The 23235-nt window shown below is 38.5% G+C and overlaps 2 protein-coding genes across 2 annotated transcripts in view; one reads left to right on the top strand and one right to left on the bottom strand.

The window, feature by feature from the left end:
- Positions 1-2094: 2094 nt before the first annotated feature.
- On the bottom strand, positions 2095-4476 carry LOC121385066 (uncharacterized protein K02A2.6-like). Its single transcript, XM_041515602.1, has one exon. It carries the CDS (start codon positions 4474-4476, stop codon positions 2095-2097), a length of 2382 nt encoding a protein of 793 aa, XP_041371536.1.
- Positions 4477-4545: 69 nt separating this feature from the next.
- LOC121385065 (molybdenum cofactor sulfurase-like) overlaps positions 4546-23235 on the top strand; it is a 44315-nt gene continuing 25625 nt past the window's right edge. Inside the window, exons 1-6 of the mRNA XM_041515601.1 lie at positions 4546-4618; positions 20092-20115; positions 20811-20834; positions 21536-21559; positions 21959-21982; positions 22287-22310. Of these exons, the coding sequence (XP_041371535.1) occupies positions 4546-4618; positions 20092-20115; positions 20811-20834; positions 21536-21559; positions 21959-21982; positions 22287-22310 (193 nt within the window). The remainder of the gene's footprint in view (positions 4619-20091; positions 20116-20810; positions 20835-21535; positions 21560-21958; positions 21983-22286; positions 22311-23235) is intronic.

Below are 23235 nucleotides of genomic sequence, written 5' to 3'. Positions count from 1 at the left end.
ATCAGTGTCTGTGTATTCAATGTGTTTCTCGTCGTCTTAATATTTATAAGAAGCCTAAACTGGATTTTGTTTTCAAATAATTTCGTACGTACGAAAAAAACATATTTTAGGAAATTAAATTAAATTTTACCTAGTATAAATATTAAAATGATCAGAAGCACGTTTAATATACAGCCACTAATATTTTATGTAGAAAAATATATTTGATATGTAATTACAATCGCCAAAAAGTCTCTGTTAGTCGATAACATCTTAAATATAGCAGCAAACACAGGAATGTCCCTTTAAGTCAATACTTTTCTTACCGTGCACGGCGAGTTGCTTCTCTCTACTTAGCAAATTTAAAATGGCGGGGATATTTTTTAAGGTTGTCTTTGAAGATTTATTTTGTTAATAATGATGCAAGTACTTCAATCGGGATGTTGTGAGTACAGTTGGTTATACATTTTTTGTTTGTGTGTCCATTGTTGCACTATTGAAAAATCAGTGCTATTGATAACCATACAAATTATGATTTTTACTGCATCAGTTTTCCGAAAAACTTGCCTACAACGTTTTGAAAATCCGCCCCCCCCCCCCCCCCCCCCCCCACGTACACATTTTAAATCGTCCTTGACAGGCGCGCGTGTGCGGTGGGAGTGGGTAAAAATATTTTCCTAAGTAGCATGACTCGAACACCCATAAAAATGTCGCTTGCCACGGTCTAACTCCTCCTCCAACCACCCCTACCCCCCGCTGTTTTAAAAATAATAATTTTGGAGAGCATAACTCGAACACCCCCTAAACATGTCGCTTGCTAGTCTAACTTCTACTCCATCCCCCACCCCCCCGCTTTTTTATTTTTTATTTAAATATTTTATCTGGGGAGCACGACTCGAACACTGCTAATGTCGCTTGCCATTCTAATCCTACTCCACCCACCCACCCGCTGTTTGTTTTCTATTTAAATATTTATCTGGGGAGTAGTACTTGAACACCCCTAAAAATGTTGCTTGTCATAGTCTAAATCCTCCACCACCACCCCCACCCCACCTCCCGAACATAATTTCTCGCTTGCTGCTTGCAAACTGCGGCAACGCAAGGAAAGGACAGTTTAAAGCGGTATAGAGGTAATGTGGAACAATCAAGCCACACAAGCTTCGTAGGGGAAAAGGCTAGTATTAAAGTTAAAGTTTGTTTTGTTTAACGACACCACTAGAGCATATTTATTTATTAATCATCGTCTACTGGATGTCAAACATTTGTCAGAATTAACAAATGTTTGTGTTATATCTTAACAAGAAATAACTAAATCGTAGGATTTCAACATGGCGCCTTTACTAACTGCAACACGAGGAACATTTTACAAACTTCCGGTGCTGTTAAACCCCGGCTTCGCTGGTCTCACACCACAGTTTGTTATTTAACCTGTGTCAATATATTACACTCCTTCTCTTCTTAAGGTGTAAAGTCAACAGTTTATGAACACCAAAAATGTCACCATAATAACTGTAATGTCTGTTAACCAATCCTTGACTTAAGGATCTACCAATTAACTGAATTTTAGCTTTTAAAACTTAAAGCTTATACTAACTTATTGACTACTTTAAAAGTTCAACGTCTAACCACTGATGCATTCAAAGAATAAAATCATTTAAAGAAAATGGTAATACTTTAACGAATCCACTTAAGTTTGAACCATAAACTTTTAAAGTTCACATCAGTGATTTCACAGATCCAGAATCTTTGGTCGTCTATGCTCACGCTGTGGATATCGCCTGGGTGGAGTATCCCTCACCTGGGCGTCACTGGTTCTGGGTGTCGAACCAGTTGTCATCTCCTGGTTGCTCGAAGACAATGATGAAGATAAGTTACCATCTCTGGGAACCGGTATACCAACATCATAATATTGTCCCGATTGTCCAACGGTTTCTACCATCTCTTTTGATTCAGAGTCTGAATCAATGGTCTCCCTATTGACCAAGGCTGAAGGTAGTAAGTGGTCAATATGCACGTAACGAACACGACCACCTGCTCTTACTAGGTATGTTCTGGAACCAAATTTCTTGACTACAACAGCTGGTATCCACCTCTCCTTGCCCTCTCTGAAATTTTTCACTCGCACAAATTGTCCTCCTGGAATTCACGAAGTTTCACATGGCTTTCATCATGGTGTTTCACTTGTAATTCTTGTTTAGCATGAACAATCTTTTCAGTATCTGGTTTAATCAAACTGAAACGAGTGCGAAGCTGTCTCTTGAGAAACAGTTCTGCTGGTGGTCGACCTGTCACACTATGTGGTGTCGATCGATACATCAACAAGAAATTATCCAGTCGATGCTGTAGACTAATTCTGTAATCTCGATTTGCTGCTTGTAACACTTGTTTGACAAGCGCTTGTTTCACAATCTGAACCGAACGTTGCGCTGCTCCATTCGAAGCTGGGTAATATGGTGGTGTACGAATGTGACGTATGCCATTTTTCTGCATAAAGTCATTAAATTCTACACTTGTAAACTGAGGACCATTATCCGATACCAGATCTTCAGGTATGCCATAGGATGCAAACAATGTTCGTAAAGTTTCAATCGTTTTTGTCGAGGTCGTTGTTGTCATTTGGAATACTTCCAACCATTTCGAGTGACTGTCTATCACTATCAGATAGTTCTGTTTTTTGTATTCTGCATAGTCTATATGCACTCTCTGCCAGACGCGTTTTGGCCAATTCCATGGTCGCAAAGGTGCCAATGGAGGCATTTTTCGCACTGATAAACATACTGTGCAACCTCTCACTTTTGATTCAATGTTCTGATCCAGTCCAGGCCACCAGAGATAGCTTCTTGCTAACATTTTCATTCGACACATGCCTGGATGCATTTCATGGAGGTCATCCAAAAGTCGCTCACGATATTTTGGCGGAATAATCACTCTCATTCCCCACAATACACAACCTTGTTCATTCGACAGTTCATTTTTTCTAATGAAATACGGCTGTAAACCTTTATCCGAAATGAATGCTGGCCAACCATTCATGGTATATGTCCAAACTCGTGATAGTATTGGATCTTTCCTGGTTGCCTCACTGATATCCTGTGCGGTTATCGGTAACTCACCCAAGTAGGTAAAGTAAAAGATGTCTGCCTCCCCTTCCTCCGAAGTACTCACTGGACATCGAGAAAGTGCATCTGCATTGCCGTGATCTACCGACTTCCTATAAACGATTTTGTATTGGTATGCTGACAATAGTAATGCCCAGCGCTGCAGTCGGGCTGCTGCTAGTGTCGGGACTGCTGAATGCGGACCCAGTATTGTTGTCAGAGGTTTATGATCTGTCTCTAGAGTGAATGGTTTCCCATATAAGTACTGATGGAATTTTTTCACTCCAAAGATTATTGAAAGCGCTTCTTTCTCCAACTGTGAATAATTCTTTTCACTACTACTCAAAGTTCTCGATGCAAACCCAATCGGTCTTTCTTGACCGTCTTCATCTACGTGCGAGATTACGGCTCCTAGTCCGTAAGATGATGCGTCACAAGCCAGTTTTATCTCCTTGTTTGAGTCGTAATGTACCAACAACTGACTTTGTATCAGTTTCTTTTTACATTCTCGGAATGCTTCTTCACATGCTTTAGACCATTTCCACGGTACGTTTTTTTTCAACAATTCATGCATTGGCTGAAGCGTCGTTGAAAGGTCGGTCACAAACTTCCCATAGTAATTAATCAAGCCCAAAAAGGATTTCAACTCTGTTACGTTGGTTGGAGCAGGTGCATTTTCAATTGCTGACACTTTGTCTGCAAGTGGATGAATTCCCTCATGATCCACCACATGCCCTAAGTATGTAACACTTGGCTTCATGAACACACACTTCGACCGCTTTAAGCGAACTCCGTGTTGTTCCAACCGCTCCAACACCTTACTCAAGAGTTCTCTATGTTCCAACTGTGTTGCCGTAGACAGCAAAATGTCATCCAGTCGACATTTCACATGGTCCAACCCTTGAAGTATCTGCTCTAACACAGACTGAAAGATAGCTGGTGCAGACGACACACCAAATGCCAACCTGTTGAAACAATACAAACCACGATGAGTATTTATAGTCAACAATCCTTTTGACTTTTCATCCAATTCTACTTGTTGATACGCACTGGTCAAGTCCAACTTTTTCAGTTCCATCAAAAAGCTAGGAACAGTTTCGCCTTCTCGCTGATTTCTGCGGTGAAATTTGACACTTTCGGCAATTACCAGTGGTGCTGGAGTAAAATAGTTCGTCAATACGTCTATCAACTGACGGTACGTTTTTGTACCTGGCAATTCTGGGGACAACAGGTGCTTCAACAACCCGTATACTTCAGGACCCACGACGGTTAGAAATATCGGAACTTTCTTCCCATCCAGAATTTCGTTTGCTTCGAAATACTGTCCCAAACGCTCCACATAACATGTGAACGATTCCCTTGCCTCTACAAATTCTTCTATTTTACCAACTGTCGCCATTTGATCCACAATCCTCGTCGCCAGGATGTTATATCTTAACAAGAAATAACTAAATCGTAGGATTTCAACATGGCGCCTTTACTAACTGCAACACGAGGAACATTTTACAAACTTCCGGTGCTGTTAAACCCCGGCTTCGCTGGTCTCACACCACAGTTTGTTATTTAACCTGTGTCAATATATTACAGTTTGATATTCAACAGCTGGCGATTAATAAATCAACGCACTCTAGTGGTGTTGTTAGACAAAACAAACTTTAATGTATAAGACAGAGGTGATTGTGGGTGTGGCATATGTAAGATGTATATGCATGTTATGTCCTTTTTACAGTAACTGATTTCACTATTAACAGTTACTGGTTAATCAGAAAAAATTAAATACAAAATTAAGCACTAATTTACCAAAGAAAGACATGTTTTATTTAACGACGCACTCAATACTTTTTATGTACGGTTATATGGCGTCAGACATATGGTTAAGGACCACAGATATTGAGACAGGAAACCCGCTGTCGCCACTTCATTAACAGCAAGGGATCTTTTATATGCACCATCCCACAGACAGGGTAGTACATACCACAGCCTTTGATATACCAGTCGTGGTGCACTGGCTTGAGCGAGAAATAGCCCAATGGGCCCACCGACGGGGATGGATCCCACACCGACCGCGCATCGAGCGAACGCTCTACCACTGGGCGACGTCCCGCTGTAATTTACCATGTACATGCGGTGTACTGTACAACCTATCGCAATGTGATAACCTAATTCGTTAAATACTCTGTATTTAATAATAAAAATTAATATTTCTGTTATATAATAAGTTAAGCTATATACATGTAGCAGTTATTGCTACCCATCTAATAACACACACACACACACACACACAAAAAGAAGTTTTTGTTTTGTTTAACGACACCACTAGAGCACATTGATTTATTAATCATCGACTGTTGGGTGTCAAACATTTAGTAATTTTGACATTTTGTCTTGGAGAGAAAACCCGCTACATTTTTCCATTAGTAGCAGATGCTCTTTTATATGCACCATCCCACAGACAGGATAGCACATACCACGACCTTTGTCTAATAACAAATAATAATATTTCACTTAGATTGCCATGAAAATAGCAAACACCACTGTGTCAGAATATCAAATTGCAGATTCTTTGCAGAAAGAAAGAAATGTTTTATTTAACGACGCACTCAACACATTTTATTTACGGTTATATGGCGTCAGACATATGGTTAAGGACCACACATATTGAGAGAGGAAACCCGCTGTCGCCACTTCATGGGATACTCTTTTCGATTAGCAGCAAGGGATCTTTTATATGCACCATCCCACAGACAGGGTAGTACATACCACGGCCTTTGGTATACAAGTCGTGGTGCACTGGCTGGAACGAGAAATAGCCAAATGGGCCCACCGACGGGGATCGATCCCAGACCGACTGAGCATCGAGGGAGCGCTTTACCACTGGGCTACGTCCCGCCCCATTCTTTGCAGAAGGCTTCAACATTGTTTATATTTATTGGTCAACAGTGGTGGACTTGTCATAACACTGCCTGAACGCTTTAATCGGTTTCGTGGGGTCCCGACACGTGTGTCTTTAATTACAGCCCGGAGTGGGGCGTAGCCAAGTGGTAAAGCGCTTTCCTGATACGTGGTCGGCCTAGGATCGATTCCTGTCAGTGAGCTCATTGGGATATTTCTCGTTCCAGCCAGTTCACCACAACTGGTATGGTGAGATGGAGCATATAAAAGATCTCCAGCAACTAATGGAAACATGTGGCGTGTTTCCTTTCTAAGACTGTCAGAATTACCAAATGTTTGACATCCAAATGCCGATAATTAATAAATCAATGTGCTCTAGTGGTGTTGTTAAACAAAACAAATTTAATATGTTTTGTTCTAGCCAGTACACCACAACTGGTATATCAAAGGCCGTGGTATGTACTATCCCGTCTGATGGATGGTGCATGTAAAAGAAAGAAGGTACCTTGCTACTATAAATGGAAAAAAGAAAGAAAGAAATGTTTTATTTAACGACGCACTCAACACATTTCATTTACGGTTATATGGCGTCAGACATATGGTTAAGGACCACACAGATTTTGAGAGGAAACCCGCTGTCGCCATTACATGGGCTACTCTTCCGATTGGCAGCAAGGGATCTTTTATTTGCGCTCCCCACAGGCAGGATAGCACAAACCATGGCCTTTGTTGAACCAGTTATGGATCACTGGTCGGTGCAAGTGGTTTACACCTACCCACTGAGCCTTGCGGAGCACTCACTCAGGGTTTGGAGTCGGTATCTGGATTAAAAATCCCATGCCTCGACTGGGATCCGAACCCAGTACCTACCAGCCTGTAGACCGATGACCTGCCACGACGCCACCGAGGCCGGTACTATAAATGGAATTACCAACTGTTTGACATCCCGTAACCGATGAAGTATGACTATACATATCGATATATAATTAGTATAAAGTGTGCTGTAGCCATTTACGTGAACTTGAATAATAATTAGAACTGTACTGCTACCTATTGTTTGCTATCAAGACATGTAAAGGGACACGCCCTAGTTGTTAACCATGTTTTTTCGCTATTAAACCCATTTTTTCACAAATAAAATTGCACTTTACTTACCGTTTATTATTTAGAATACACATTTCCATTCACCTGAAGTGTTTTTTGGTAATCCTGGTAATCCTAGTGTTTGTAATACCACAAAATGCATTTTTCGTATTTCATAAAATGCCACGGGCCTCTGAGAAAAAACCGTTGAGCAGACAAGGTCTAATCTATTTTTAGAGGGGATATTCCTATTTCAATGTCACAGACGTTGGTATACCACGTGACCGTTATCATTTTGGTTCGGTTTGTTTTCTCGTGCACGGTTCGCGCAATCAACATCCGATTTGTTTTCGCTGGATGGAACTAGGGCGTGCGGCTTTAAGTGTAAGACAAAGTTTCAAAAACCAGAGTATTATTTTATAATTATAACTTTATATATCTGGACATAAATAAACTAATAAAACATAAATACACAAAATGCTCTCAACAAATGTTTTTTTTTTTTAATTGGACCTCAAAGCCACCCAGTTTCGCGGCCCATGAAATATGTACACGAAATAGCTGAAATCCCATTATGTGGTTCAGCTCTGTAGCCGAATGAGGGGATTTTTTTTTTACATTCTTTCATACAGTCATACAATGTTAAACAATTAATAACGTTTACTGATTCAGTTATTTTATTAATAAAAAATAAATAAAACCCTAAACAAAATAGCTGGGGGACTATGTAGTTAATAGTCTAAAACTCCTTAAACAGTTAAGAAGAGAATTTTCTTTAAGTTTCTATAATGCTTTTCTATAATGCAACTGCCCCCTTGGCCCCCCCCCCCCCTCCCCCGCTAGCTACGGCCCTGATGTAGGGGCACAGGGCCTGTACTTGTACCTACCAGCCGTATGTCATTTGGCTTAACCACGACACCACCGAGGCCGGTTAGAAACAGCTACAGACTGACAATAATAGTAGATTAACCACCAAAAAAGCACCCAGTCCGCAGTTAGTCTATTGGTCACGTGAAAAGTAAGAAACCATCTCACAAAATGCTCCAAATTATATAAATATTCGACCGAGAAGTCAATTTTTTTTATTTTTGGCTTGTAAATTTTTTTTTAAGCTTCTAAGGGCTCAATATCTGTCCAAATGTGCGTCTGGCCCTCTACAGTCGGAGTAGGCCTAATCGGGCTAGATTTTGCTCTCATAATTTATTTTCTGTACCTTAAAGGAACTACTTTGTTATTTTTAAATATCACGTGATTTTTATATGGGTTAAAAGAAATGTGACTGGTCACAGCTTGGATTGCCAAAATGATTTCTATTGTGGATTTTATTTCTGATTACAACTTTAATATTGACAACATTAGAGTAAAAGAATTTCCATCTCTTGAAGGTAATCACGTATTTGGTGGCAGCTGCGTAGTAATATATGTTTCTGCACAACGTGCGTTTTTTGTTTAAATGTTCTTCAGTTACCTGTTGTCGATGTAGGTGAAATACCGTGAACGCATTTGGTAGGACTTTCCTTTGGCATTGTCACGTCACGTATAAAGAACATTATAAATACTTATAATAAATAGGGTTAGGGTTAGTGACAGTGCCAAAGGAAAGTCCTTCCAAAATGGTATTTCAGAACCTCTAGACTAGTCTAGATTTCAAAATGTCCTGAGGGGCATGCGTATCACCTAAGGTCGACGACAGTCACTTTTTGCACCCTTGGTTTGGGTTTGTACACAATAAATATCTTACCGTAATTTCACTTGAAATCCATATGTATTTCGTAAAAGGTACAATTTTGTAATCACAAGATTTTCTTCAAACACATTCAGCAGTTTGACAAATCTGCTAGCCCGACTCCTGAGGCTAGTGCTTTTTAACACAAGGCTAGTAAAAAATGCAAAACCAGTAGCCCGATGGGCTAGTGGCTTGGAGACTCCCCCCCCCCAAACCCCCCCCCCCCCAAACAAACAACAAAAACACCAAACCACCCACTGTGACGTTTATATATATATATATGGACTGTCTCACACATGGAGGAAACAACACAAAACGAGAAAGCGGAAGCAGCTCTGTGTCAAGGACGTCTTTAACGCTAGCGGACATGACACGTCATCTACAGACATTACATGGTGTCAGAAGTGGGATATGAACCCGTGCCCACATTCGTCACCCACTGCTAGTCACAATGTTTTCCTCCACTTGACGTACATTTGATAAATGTTATTCTGACACTGGTTATCGCATACTATCAACAAATCAATATAAGTATATATATTAATATTCAACTTGAACTAGATTTCTACAAAATGTAGTAACAAGAAGTTTCTACATCGTCAGTTACAAAACACACAATACAGACTTTGTTTTCTTTTCACTATCAACTTTTATGGACAGGAAACAGCTTTAATAAAACATGTGTTTTGATTGGTTGTACAAATCATGTGGTAGTAAAATCTGGCACATGTAAACAAGGGAAAAAAAGGTGTCAATCACCAGTCCCAATTAACAGGCTAGTATAACTGAATTACAACCCCAGTCATGTTTATAATTAGTGTTTGTCTTATTTATCTATTGTCTTCTAATTTAATGCCTGGGTACTTGCTATAGGGATGTTGGCAAGCAGGGAACGCAATAACAGAGTCGACTTGACCTGTTTAATGTGTGTAGCAGTTTGGTTAACATTTCACATCTGTACAAGATAATGCTCTCTTTTTTTTTGTCTATCATTTAACAAGTTAAATCTTGCCAATATATTTGTTGATATCTGTCTGACATGGGATACATTGCCCTGTGCAGAAGTGAAAACTGGACAATGGTTTAGGATCAAACGTGACAAAATACGGTAGATCATGCAGTTTAATAAAAATAAATTACCAATTTATTTTTGAAACTTCATTTACCTCTACAGGTCGAGATAAATTTTCACTAAATAATACTAATACTAATAATGCTAAAAAGAAAATTGAAAAAAAATTTATACTAAAAAAAAAGAGATGAAATCAAGTCAGCTGGGTTTTTTAGGTTTTACATGTATAGGGGTTGGGTTCCTTGAAACATCGTTTTTCAGCTTTATATAACGTTTGTTGTTATTGATCAGAAATTTGGGCTAGTGCTTTATTTTGGTGGGCTAGTGGAATTTACAAACCCACTATATCCCTGTGGCTATAGTGACTTTAAAAACATTTGACATACCCTGCATTCAGGTGCATTAGTAATGTTCAAACAAAAACATTTTTGCATTGGAATTTTTCCAGCATTCTTAAAATGGAAACATCATGTACCCAGTGTATGGTTATTGTAAGCAGATTCAAAGTGACGTCATTGGAATACTGACGTCATTCAAATTCAAAATTAGCTATATTATTACAATGCTTTGCCACATTATAATAAAAAATGGTCTACTAACCTTGACTCCTGTCAAATTTCTATAACAAGCAGACAATACACTGTTTAAAAGTTGGTATTTTTTATTTTTCATTATTCTGGACAAAATATTAATTTTAAGTTTCAAAAGATGAAAGAAATAAAAAGTACCTTTGTCAAATATATCATATCAAAATATTACAGTTGGATATGTTTTATTTACTGTGTACGAAGCCAAAACAAGGGTGCGAAAAGTGACTGTCGTCGACCTTAGTATCTTGCTTTTTCCATGTTTCTTCATTCCAAGAATTCATATGACCCTCTAAACATTCGTTGCTACGGCCCTGAAACAAGGCCTTTGGATCCTGGCTAGTGATGTGCAATCAACCGTGGATTCATTCCAGTTTTGGTTATAGAAGGAAAACAGTAACCATGGAGATAGAAAAAATCCCATACTTTCGGTTTTCCAAATACATGTATGCCATTTTTAGCCCAGCTAGTCCGAAATGTAAAAGAAAAATTCCTAGGCGAGTCAGTACTAAAATTCACTTCTGGCAATATAACCTGCCGAACAAATCATATTTTTTGCTTTTTTGATGTTGATCTGCGAATTCTGTACACGTTTTGAATGTCGCATGATGTTGTTTGCAATGCTAACTCGTTGTCATTTTAACTTGGCGAAAACAAGGCAAAGTTTGCAAAAACTCTGTTTGTCTCTGAACTTAATGTCTAGTTTACCGCATCCACGTGATGTTTTCTCATGCACATATGTCTTCTGTACCTGCACCTGTACTTCATTATTTGTATCTGTAAGGTATTTCCAGTGGGTTTTTCAATATCGGCTATTTTCGTTAATTTCTGAAACAAAAGATAGATTCACTTAACACTGTGATTGGAAAATGTTTTCTTTGTATCAAAATGCAGGGGTCAAATTAAATTTTTTGGGTGGCACGGCAAATGTTGCCTTCTGTTTAATAACAAAAATTAGGGAACCAAGGCAAGTTGGAGTGGTACCTTAAGGCAAACTTCTTTCAAAGTATTGGCACAAAGGCAACTTATTTACTATCAAGTTTGGCAGACAAAAATGATTTCACCTTATGGCTTTAAACTCTAGCCTATGCAATTTGTTGGATATGGATGCCTTTTAAGAAAAGTAGAGATGTGATAGACAGCTGTGTTTAAACTTTATACCAACCTGTACAGTACAGTAAATAATAACACCCACTTGAAATAATAGTATTTTAATTAACTACAGTGTAAGTTCTAGGATGTCAAATAGTATTCTCAAAGAAGGGTTTAAATGATGACCTGAGAACAAAAAAGAAAGAAAGAAATGTTTTATTTAACATTTTATTTACAGTTATATTGCATCTGACATATATGGTTAATGACCACACAGGTATTGAGAAAGGAAAACCACTGTTGCCACTTCATGGGCTACACATTTATATGCACTATCCCACAGACAGGGTAGTACATACCACAGCCTTTGATATACCAGTCGTGGTGCACTGGATGGAACGAGAAATAGCCAATGGGCCCACCGACGGGGATCGATCCCAGACCGTCCGTGCATTGATCAATCGCTTTACCACTGGGTCACATTATCCCCCCCCCCCCCCCCCCCCCCGATCTGAGAACAAATCTCTCATTAAAGATTAAGAATGAGATTTGAGTACTCAGAAATTAACATTGTTGAAAAAAGACATGTCGGATACTATTATTTTATTTATAATTTTTGTGGATAATCCACAGCCTCCCCCCACCCCCACCCCCCCTGTTCCTATGACCTTGTGAACTGCTGTAAAACGGTTATAAGTCCCTGTGCTTGTTGACACACGAAGTGACAGGTAATTTGGTAAAATGTATGCTAAAGTATCCATGATAATAACATTATTTACAGCAGTTAATAATATTTATAAATATATTCTTTGTTACTTACATATTATTATTCATTGTTTATTTGCGTTTGGATACTGCTCTAAATGTGATTTATAATCATTTACATTATTTGATTATAAACCAGGGCACAACATCTAAAATCCTGCCAAATTCACAGCCTACATTCCAAACATAATCCCTCTTCCCCCCTCCACAAAAAACATTTATGAAATTATTTGAGCTTTGGGAAGTTGTTAGCATCGATCTACGGGGATTGACTATATTTTGGTTTACATTGTCAAAATGCACTATACTAAGACCAGGGATGACTGATTATTTGAAGGCCCCGAGACGGTTATTATGGCCTGCGTCGGCCTCCTGTGGCAGATTTGTGAATCTAATTGTAAGTTTCACTGATCCTAATATAATTGGTACATGGTTCTGCATACATACATTGAATCCGATGTGCTGAACCATTAAATTATGATGATTAAATCTCATTTTTAATACAGGGGTGAAAACAAAATGCTAGAACAGCCGAGGTATACAGCTTGACTTGCATTGTCTCTGAAGTAAAAAAAACGGCCTCGGTGGCGTCGTGGTAGGCCATCGGTCTACAGGCTGGTAGGTACTGGGTTCGGATCCCAGTCAAGGCATGGGATTTTTAATCCAGATACCGACTCCAAACCCTGAGTGAGTGCTCCGCAAGGCTCAATGGGTAGGTGTAAACCACTTGCACCGACCAGTGATCCATAACTGGTTCAACAAAGGCCATGGTTTGTGCTATCCTGCCTGTGGGAAGCGCAAATAAAAGATCCCTTGCTACTAATTGGAAGAGTAGCCCATGTAGTGGCGACAGTGGGTTTCCTCTCAAAATCTGTGTGGTCCTTAACCATATGTCTGAAGCCATATAACCGTAAATAAAATGTGTTGAGTGCGTCGTTAAATAAAACATTTCTTTCTTTCTGAAGTAAAAACAAATAATGCAATACAAAGAGAATAAAGGTAAAACTCAGCGTGCTTTAGTATATAAACCTAGTCAGGGTGGCAGTCCTCTTTGTGGTGATGCAAGAAGGGGTACAATCTCCAGTATTGGATTTCCTCGGGAATGAACGAAGCTCAGACACATGTGCGTTTAATTTGGATATTGTAAATGCTACAGTAGTAGGCTACTAATAAAATAAATATTTAAACAAAAAATAAATCTGTGAAAAAAAACACAAAAACATTTTACCAACATATACGATGTACTTAGTTATTATATTACATAGCATAACGGTGTATTTATTGTTTATTGCAGTAATATTTGAACAGTTATATCATGTAAGTCTTAGTGTCAGATATGTTCTTATTTGATGCAAATCGCTTAAATTTAAAACAATATCGACAACGACCATCAGTTAAGTGACCTTTGGAATAAGCCCTGGGCTGTAGGAATGGAAAATGTCATTGTTATTTGTATATATGCGCATGCGCTCACGTTACTGTGAGTTAAAACTACAAGATAAATTTAGATTTTGTCCAAAAATAATGTAAGCTAATTAATTATGATTCCTTTTTAGCATAACATTGAATAATAATTGTCAAATAGTAGCTCTACTAGATAATTATGGCGTATCCAGTCCATTCTAGTAAGCCGATGACATCTAGATTTAAAAAATACATACAATGTCTTCAATACGTTTTGAGCTCTATTTTTAGAAGACCCGGCCCAAAGCCACAGAAGCTGAATCTGGCGCTGTTACAATATAGAGCATGTTCTGTCTTCTGCTGCTATAGTTCACGCCAACACAGACGCGATGTGTTTTGTCACATTCCATTCAGTTTCAGTGTCTTTGTTTTTTAACTGGTATCATACTCGCCAGACCCTAATATCGATGTTCGTCTAATGGACTACCTTTGTAAAATTCTTAGTCGCCCATGGCCAATAAAGGTCGTCATGGGCGACCAGCGACTGCTAATTTTCAACCCTGTAAGTTGGTCAGTATCAAAATCCACTTCTGGCAATAACCTGCAAAACGACTCATATTTTTGCGTTTTGTGATGTTGATCTGCGAATTCAGTATGTACACGTTTTGTACGTTGTATGATGTTCTTTGCAATGCAAAATCGTCGCCATTTTAACTTGGCGAAAACAAGGCAAAGTTTATAAAACCCCTGTTTGTCTGTGAACATTATGTCTAGTTTACCGCATCCACGTGATGTTTTCTCGTGCATGTATGTTTTCTGCACCTGTACCTATACTTTATTATTTGTACCTGTAAGGTATTTCCAGTGAGTTTTTCAATATCGGCTATCTTTGTTAATTTCTGAAACAAAAGATAGATTCACTGTTAACACTGTGATCGGAAAATGTTTTCTTTATATCAGAATGCAGGGGTAGAATTTCTATTTTTGTGGGGCACAGCAAGTGTTGCCTTCTGTTTAATAACAACAATTAGGGAACCAAGGCAAGTTGGAGGGGAATCAAGGCAAGTTGGAGGGGAATCAAGGCAAGTTGGAGGGGAATCAAGGCAAGTTGGAGGGGCACTATGGCAAATGTTTCCTTCAAAATATGGGCACAAAGGCAACTTATTTTCTATCAAGTTTGGCAGACAAAAATGATTTCACCGTATGGCTTTAAACTCAAGCCTATGCAATTTGTTGGATATGGATGCCTTTTAAGAAAAGTAGAGATGTGATAGACAGCTGTGTTTAAACTTTATACCAACCTGTACAGTACAGTAAATAATAACACCCACTTGAAATAATAGTATTTTAATTAACTACAGTGTAAGTTCTAGGATGTCAAATAGTATTCTCAAAGAAGGGTTTAAATGATGACCTGAGAACAAAAAAGAAAGAAAGAAATGTTTTATTTAACATTTTATTTACAGTTATATTGCATCAGACATATATGGTTAATGACCACACAGGTATTGAGAAAGGAAAACCACTGTCGCCACTTCATGGGCTACACTTTTCAATTAGCAGCAAGGGATCTTTTATATGCACTATCCCACATACAGGGTAGTACATACCACAGCCTTTGATATACCAGTCGTGGTGCACTGGCTGGAACGAGAAATAGCCAATGGGCCCACCGACAGGGATCGATCCCAGACCTTCTGCGCATTGAGCAATCGCTTTACCCCTGGGTCACATCCCCCCCCCCCTCGATCTGAGAACAAATCTCTCATTAAAGATTAAGAATGAGATTTACTCAGAAATTAACATTGTTGAAAAAAGACATGTCGGATACTATTATTTTATTTATAATTTTTGTGGATAATCCACAGCCTCCCCCCCCCCACCCCCCCTGTTCCTATGGCCTTGTGAACTGCTGTAAAACCGTTATAAGTCCCTGTGCTTGTTGACACATAAAGTGACAGGTAATTTGGTAAAATGCATGCTAAAATATCCATGATAATAAAATTATTTACAGCAGTTAATAATATTTATAAATATATTCTTTGTTACTTACATATTATTATTCATTGTTTATTTGCGTTTGGATACCGCTCTAAATGTGATTTATAATCATTTACATTATTTGATTATAAACCAGGGCACAACATCTAAAATCCTGCCAAATTCACAGCCTACATTCCAAACATAATCCCTCTTCCCCCCTCCACAAAAAACATTTATGAAATTATTTGAGCTTTGGGAAGTTGTTAGCATCGATCTACGGGGATTGACTATATTTTGGTTTACATTGTCAAAATGCACTATACTAAGACCAGGGATGACTGATTATTTGAAGGCCCCGAGACGGTTATTATGGCCTGCGTCGGCCTCCTGTGGCAGATTTGTGAATCTAATTGTGAGTTTCACTCATCCTAATATAATTGGTACATGGTTCTGCATACATACGTTGAATCCGATGTGCTGAACCACAATTGTTTCTCAGAGCTGGCTCTGGGTGAGTAGGAAGTTTCGCCAAATTATGAATTAAACTTCACAAAACCAGAAAATCACGACAAATTATGAATTAAACTTCACAAAACCAGAAAATCACGACAAATTATGAATTAAACTTCACAAAACCAGAAAATCACGACAAATTATGAATTAAACTTCACAAAACCAGAAAATCATGACAAATTATGAATTAAACTTCACAAAACCAGAAAATCACGACAAATTATGAATTAAAGTTTGTTTTGTTTAATAACACCACCAGAGCACATTGATATATTAATCATCGGCTATTGGATATCAAACATTTGGTAATTTTGACATATAGTCTTAGAGAGGAAATCTGCTACATTTTTTTATTAGTAGCAAAGGATCTTTAGTGATTTCCTTAGAAATGTGGCAAGGCATGGTAGACCAAACACTTTTGGGGCATTTTCACCATTTTCGGGGCACTTGTATTTCATTAAAAATAGACAAAAATTAATTGAAAGAAACATTAATTAATTTATATGTTTGCTTTAATAAATGAATGGCAAAAGATGTAAAAGGCATATTTTATTAATTAATAATACCGTTTTTGGTGTTTTATAAAGGCAATTTTAGAATTAATTACTGAAAAAGGCTTGTTTAATCTCAGGGCAGCATGGTGCTGATTAAGGCAAGATGGTGCTAGACTATTGAAAACACTAATCTGTTATATGCACCATTCGGATCCACAGAATGCCTGGATAAATCCCTGTATCTCAAAAGCTTCATCCAAGATGGAATCCCCTCTAAACTCAATCTCTTTTTGTTTAGTTTTTTCCAATCCCATGACTGGTATATCAAAGGCTATGGTATATGCTGTGTGTCTGAGAAAGTACACTATAAGTTGTAGAAGCATCACGAGGGGTTTATAGATTTTTATACCCACTGTATGATCTTGTACCCCAAGCTGAAGCTCACTTTTCTTCAATTTCCTTTTCTGAGTGGTTGGCAAATCATTTAACAGCCATGTTTTATTTACAGACAAATTTTTGCATGACACACATGGGGTATAAGGGTTTTGTCCAAGGCTAAATAACAATGAAATTCGAGTTTTTTTACATGAAGGTGAGATAAATATATATAAACATTCTGGTGCTGCTAATGGAAAAATGTATTGAGTTTCCTTTCAGACAGTCAGAATTACCAAAAGTTTGACATTAATAGCTGTCTAATAAATCAATGTGCTCCGTTTTATCCTTATTTTCTTTTTAGTATTACCTCAAAGTTAATATCACTAAATCACCATCAAATTGAAATGTTTTTTCTTCTGCTTTGCACAAAAACTGCCCAGAAGGCAGTATTTCCGACTTGTCAAAGCACTTGGTTCGTAAATTAAATTGCAGAGCACAAAAAGCCTTGGTTTTGTTCTTAGCCTGGGGAAACGATGATGATGATGTCTTTTGCTGCTACTAAGTCTGGAAATCAAATTTAAAGCCATTTCCTCGTCATGTGTTATTCTGCCGCAGTTGGGTGAGCGAATTAGTTGTAACTCTGTAGGATGTCATGCTATGGCCTTGGGCTCTACCATACCAATATGAAGTCATTCCAAATCAGGAAGGCAAAAAAAACAAAAAACAAAAAGGTAAAAATGAAAAAAAAATGTCTTTAGACATAGTTACGTTATTGGATTTTGCTCTGTTCCTGGATCAAACCTATATGGTGTGTCTGCTGTTAAGAGTTGCTACTTTTTTCAGGGTTAATGCTTATAGCTACATGTAATTAGTGATTTATTAAATGGTATGTTTTTAACAAATATACTGAGAGTAATAGTTGGAACTTTCGGGGACAAGTTCTTCTGTAGATGGTGTTTCTATAAGAGGATGAAGGAAGGAAATGTTTTATTTAACGACACGCTCAGCACATTTTATTTACGGTTATATGGCATTGGACATATGGTTAAGGACCACATAGATATTGAGGGAGGAAACCCGCTGTCGCCACTTCTTGGGCTACTCTTTTTCGATTAGCAGCAAGGGATCTTTTATATGCACCATCCTATAGGATAACACATACCACAGCCTTTGATATATTTCTTAATGCATGTGAAAAACTAAATACATTTTTTAACCTGCTTTGCGATTGACATTTATTGATGCATCTGTCGATGACACTAAATATGTTTATGGTAGGCAAGATATTGTATTCCACAGAATTCTTGTTATAATTATTATCGGCTTGTTATCACCCTACTCCTGCAATCCCAAATACTATATACAGTAGGTCAGCTAGATTACAACAAACCAAATCATTTGTGCAGTTACTTTGGGTTACTGGACGGCTCATTTTTTCGATCCCTGATTGCAAGCAACAACAATGTGCCCATTATGTTAGAGAATAGGGACTGTGTGTGACCACATTAGCGGCTTTAATTGGCCTATATCCTTGAGGTTGTAGACTTGTTTTTCTGAAAATACCAATACTATAAGTGTAAGTGGGTGTTGGGTCAGTCTGCAGTAGGAGCTAGAAATAGCCGACTAATGAACATAACGTTGTCTGCTTGTTGTCTCTGAATAAGACACATTATTTTTGTCTTGTCTTTAAGGGGGCGGGATTTAGCTGTCTTTTGAGCACTTGGCTAAGATGCTAGCTTCGCAGGATCGAACCACCTCAGTGGATCCATTCAACTGATTGGATTTTTTCTCGTTACAACCAGTGCACCACAACTGGTCAATGGCTGTGGTATGTGCTTTCCTGCATATAAAAGATCCCTTTTGCTAATGGAAAAATTAGCAGCTTTTCTCTGATGACTACGTGTCAGAATGACCTAATGTTTGATATTCAATAGCTGATGATTAATTAATCAATGTGCTCTAGTGGTGTCATTAAACAAAACTTCTTTTTTGTTTATCTTGCCTTTATAAAGTAAAAAGGTGAGCAGGCTTTCTGCCAGAAAATAATTTTGAGGGTACATAATAAAAATAAAACGGAACATAAGTGCCCTTTAGCAACATTAAAAAAACAAAAAAGAGAGAAAAAAGTAATACCTAAATATAACATGTACATTGTACCTACCCAATTTCCCCCCACCAAAACATAGAGCTGTGTAAACCGGAAGTCCCTCAAAACCAGATGTTTTTCATGGTCCCTTTATAAATATTACTGCAGAACATGACCTCCCTAAACCAGATACCTCTTAAAACCAGACTTTTTACTTGGTTCAGTGAGTGTAGGGATTTCTGTATACAAAAACTATGTGTTATATCATTTCTGGAAGTAGAAAAGGTTTTTTTTAATTGGCTTTTATTTTCCCATTTTGGTAGTACACCCGTATATATACAGTACTTTATTCAAGGGTAAGAATTATTTGGATATCTGTATACAGAATGGAAGCTAAGTAGTTGGAAAAAATGGTCTCACTACACAGATGCCATCTGCCATTGGAATCCATGATAAATTGCATTGCTACTGCTGGACTAATGTGTCTGTCTGTGTGTGCGTGTCTGTCTGTGTGTGCGTGTCTGTCTGTGTGCGCGTGTCTGTCTGTGTGCGCGTGTCTGTCTGTGTGCGCATGTCTGTCTGTGTGCGCGTGTCTGTCTGTGTGTGCGTGTTTGTGTTAAATTGTAATGAATATAATGGAAATACATGTATAATTATTTCTGGTGTGAAAATGATGGATGAGAAATCTATATAGTCTGGTTGTAAAGTATAGCTGTGTTTCTGTGTTTCCCCAGGTGTAACCTATGTCGACTATGTTGGTACTGCGCTATATGCTGCAAGTGATAAATCTATATAGTCTGGTTGTAAAGTATAGCTGTGTTTCTGTGTTTCCCCCAGGTGTAACCTATGTTGACTATGCTGGTACTGCGTTATATGCTGCAAGTGATAAATCTATATAGTCTGGTTGTAAAGTATAGCTGTGTTTCTGTGTTTCCCCAGGTGTAACCTATGTCGACTATGCTGGTACTGCGCTATATGCTGCAAGTGATACATCTATATAGTCTGGTTGTAAAGTATAGCTGTGTTTCTGTGTTTCCCCCAGGTGTAACCTATGTTGACTATGCTGGTACTGCGCTATATGCTGCAAGTGATACATCTATATAGTCGGGTTGTAAAGTATAGCTGTGTTTCAGTGTTTTCCCCAGGTGTAACCTATGTCGACTATGCTGGTACTGCGCTATATGCTGCAAGTGATACATCTATATAGTCGGGTTGTAAAGTATAGCTATGTTTCTGTGTTTCCCCCAGGTGTAACCTATGTCGACTATGCTGGTACTGCGCTATATGCTGCAAGTGATAAATCTATATAGTCGGGTTGTAAAGTATAGCTATGTTTCTGTGTTTCCCCCAGGTGTAACCTATGTCGACTATGCTGGTACTGCGCTATATGCTGCAAGTGATAAATCTATATAGTCGGGTTGTAAAGTATAGCTGTGTTTCTGTGTTTCCCCAGGTGTAACCTATGTCGACTATGCTGGTACTGCGCTATATGCTGCAAGTGATAAATCTATATAGTCTGGTTGTAAAGTATAGCTGTGTTTCTGTGTTTCCCCCAGGTGTAACCTATGTTGACTATGCTGGTACTGCGTTATATGCTGCAAGTGATAAATCTATATAGTCTGGTTGTAAAGTATAGCTGTGTTTCTGTGTTTCCCCAGGTGTAACCTATGTCGACTATGCTGGTACTGCGCTATATGCTGCAAGTGATACATCTATATAGTCTGGTTGTAAAGTATAGCTGTGTTTCTGTGTTTCCCCCAGGTGTAACCTATGTTGACTATGCTGGTACTGCGCTATATGCTGCAAGTGATACATCTATATAGTCGGGTTGTAAAGTATAGCTATGTTTCTGTGTTTCCCCCAGGTGTAACCTATGTCGACTATGCTGGTACTGCGTTATATGCTGCAAGTGATACATCTATATAGTCTGGTTGTAAAGTATAGCTGTGTTTCTGTGTTTCCCCCAGGTGTAACCTATGTTGACTATGCTGGTACTGCGCTATATGCTGCAAGTGATAAATCTATAAATCTGTAACTGATTGTAAGTATACATGTAGCTGTGTTTCTGTGTTTTCCCCAGGTGTAACCTATGTTGACTATGCTGGTACTGCGCTATATGCTGCAAGTGATAAATCTATAACTGATTGTAAAGTATACATGTAGCTGTGTTTCTGTGTTTTCCCCAGGTGTAACCTATGTCGACTGCTGGTACTGCGCTACATGCTGCAAGTGATAAATCTATAACTGGTTGTAAAGTATAGCTGTATTTCTGTGTTTTTTTAGGTGTAACCTTTGTCGACTATGCTGGTACTGCGCTATATGCTGCAAGTGATAAATCTATAACTGGTTGTAAAGTATAGCTGTGTTTCTGTGTTTTCCCCAGGTGTAACCTATGTCGACTATGCTGGTACTGCGCTATATGCTGCAAGTGATAAATCTATAACTGGTTGTAAAGTATAGCTGTGTTTCTGTGTTTTCCCCAGGTGTAACCTATGTCGACTATGCTGGTACTGCACTATATGCTGCAAGTAATAAATCTATAACTGATTGTGAAATATAGCTGTGTTTCAGTGTTTTCCCCAGGTGTAACCTATGTCGACTATGCTGGTACTGCGCTATATGCTGCAAGTGATAAATCTATATAGTCGGGTTGTAAAGTATAGCTGTGTTTCAGTGTTTTCCCCAGGTGTAACCTATGTTGACTATGCTGGTACTGCGCTATATGCTGCAAGTGATATGCTGCAAGTGATAAATCTATAACTGATTGTAAAGTATACATGTAGCTGTGTTTCTGTGTTTTCCCCAGGTGTAACCTATGTCGACTATGCTGGTACTGCGCTATATGCTGCAAGTGATAAATCTATAAATCTGTAACTGATTGTGAAGTATACATGTAGCTGTGTTTCTGTGTTTTCCCCAGGTGTAACCTATGTCGACTATGCTTGTACTGCGCTATATGCTGCAAGTGATAAATCTATAAATCTGTAACTGATTGTGAAGTATACATGTAGCTGTGTTTCTGTGTTTTCCCCAGGTGTAACCTATGTCGACTATGCTGGTACTGCGCTATATGCTGCAAGTGATAAATCTATAACTGGTTGTAAAGTATAGCTGTGTTTCTGTGTTTTCCCCAGGTGTAACCTATGTCGACTATGCTGGTACTGCGCTATATGCTGCAAGTGATAAATCTATAACTGATTGTGAAATATAGCTGTGTTTCAGTGTTTTCCCCAGGTGTAACCTATGTCGACTATGCTGGTACTGCGCTATATGCTGCAAGTGATACATCTATATAATCGGGTTGTAAAGTATAGCTGTGTTTCAGTGTTTTCCCCAGGTGTAACCTATGTCGACTATGCTGGTACTGCGCTATATGCTGCAAGTGATAAATCTATATAGTCGGGTTGTAAAGTATAGCTGTGTTTCAGTGTTTTCCCCAGGTGTAACCTATGTCGACTATGCTGGTACTGCGCTATATGCTGCAAGTGATAAATCTATATAGTCGGGTTGTAAAGTATAGCTGTGTTTCAGTGTTTTCCCCAGGTGTAACCTATGTCGACTATGCTGGTACTGCATTATATGCTGCAAGTGATACATCTATATAGTCGGGTTGGAAAGTATAGCTGTGTTTCAGTGTTTTCCCCAGGTGTAACCTATGTCGACTATGCTGGTACTGCGTTATATGCTGCAAGTGATACATCTATATAGTCGGGTTGTAAAGTATAGCTGTGTTTCAGTGTTTTCCCCAGGTGTAACCTATGTCGACTATGCTGGTACTGCGTTATATGCTGCAAGTGATACATCTATATAGTCGGGTTGTAAAGTATAGCTGTGTTTCAGTGTTTTCCCCAGGTGTAACCTATGTCGACTATGCTGGTACTGCGTTATATGCTGCAAGTGATATATCTATATAGTCGGGTTGTAAAGTATAGCTGTGTTTCAGTGTTTTCCCCAGGTGTAACCTATGTCGACTATGCTGGTACTGCGCTATATGCTGCAAGTGATACATCTATATAGTCGGGTTGTAAAGTATAGCTGTGTTTCAGTGTTTTCCCCAGGTGTAACCTATGTCGACTATGCTGG

This window comes from Gigantopelta aegis, chromosome 11 (assembly GCF_016097555.1).
Source record: "Gigantopelta aegis isolate Gae_Host chromosome 11, Gae_host_genome, whole genome shotgun sequence".
In the NCBI taxonomy this organism is placed as follows: Eukaryota; Metazoa; Mollusca; class Gastropoda; order Neomphalida; family Peltospiridae; genus Gigantopelta; species Gigantopelta aegis.
This window is presented reverse-complemented; position numbering and strand designations above follow the sequence as displayed.

Bases quoted from the DNA above. Each gene is read 5' to 3' on its own strand.
- LOC121385066 (XM_041515602.1), bottom strand. From the start codon at position 4,476: ATGGCGACAGTTGGTAAAATAGAAGAATTTGTAGAGGCAAGGGAATCG.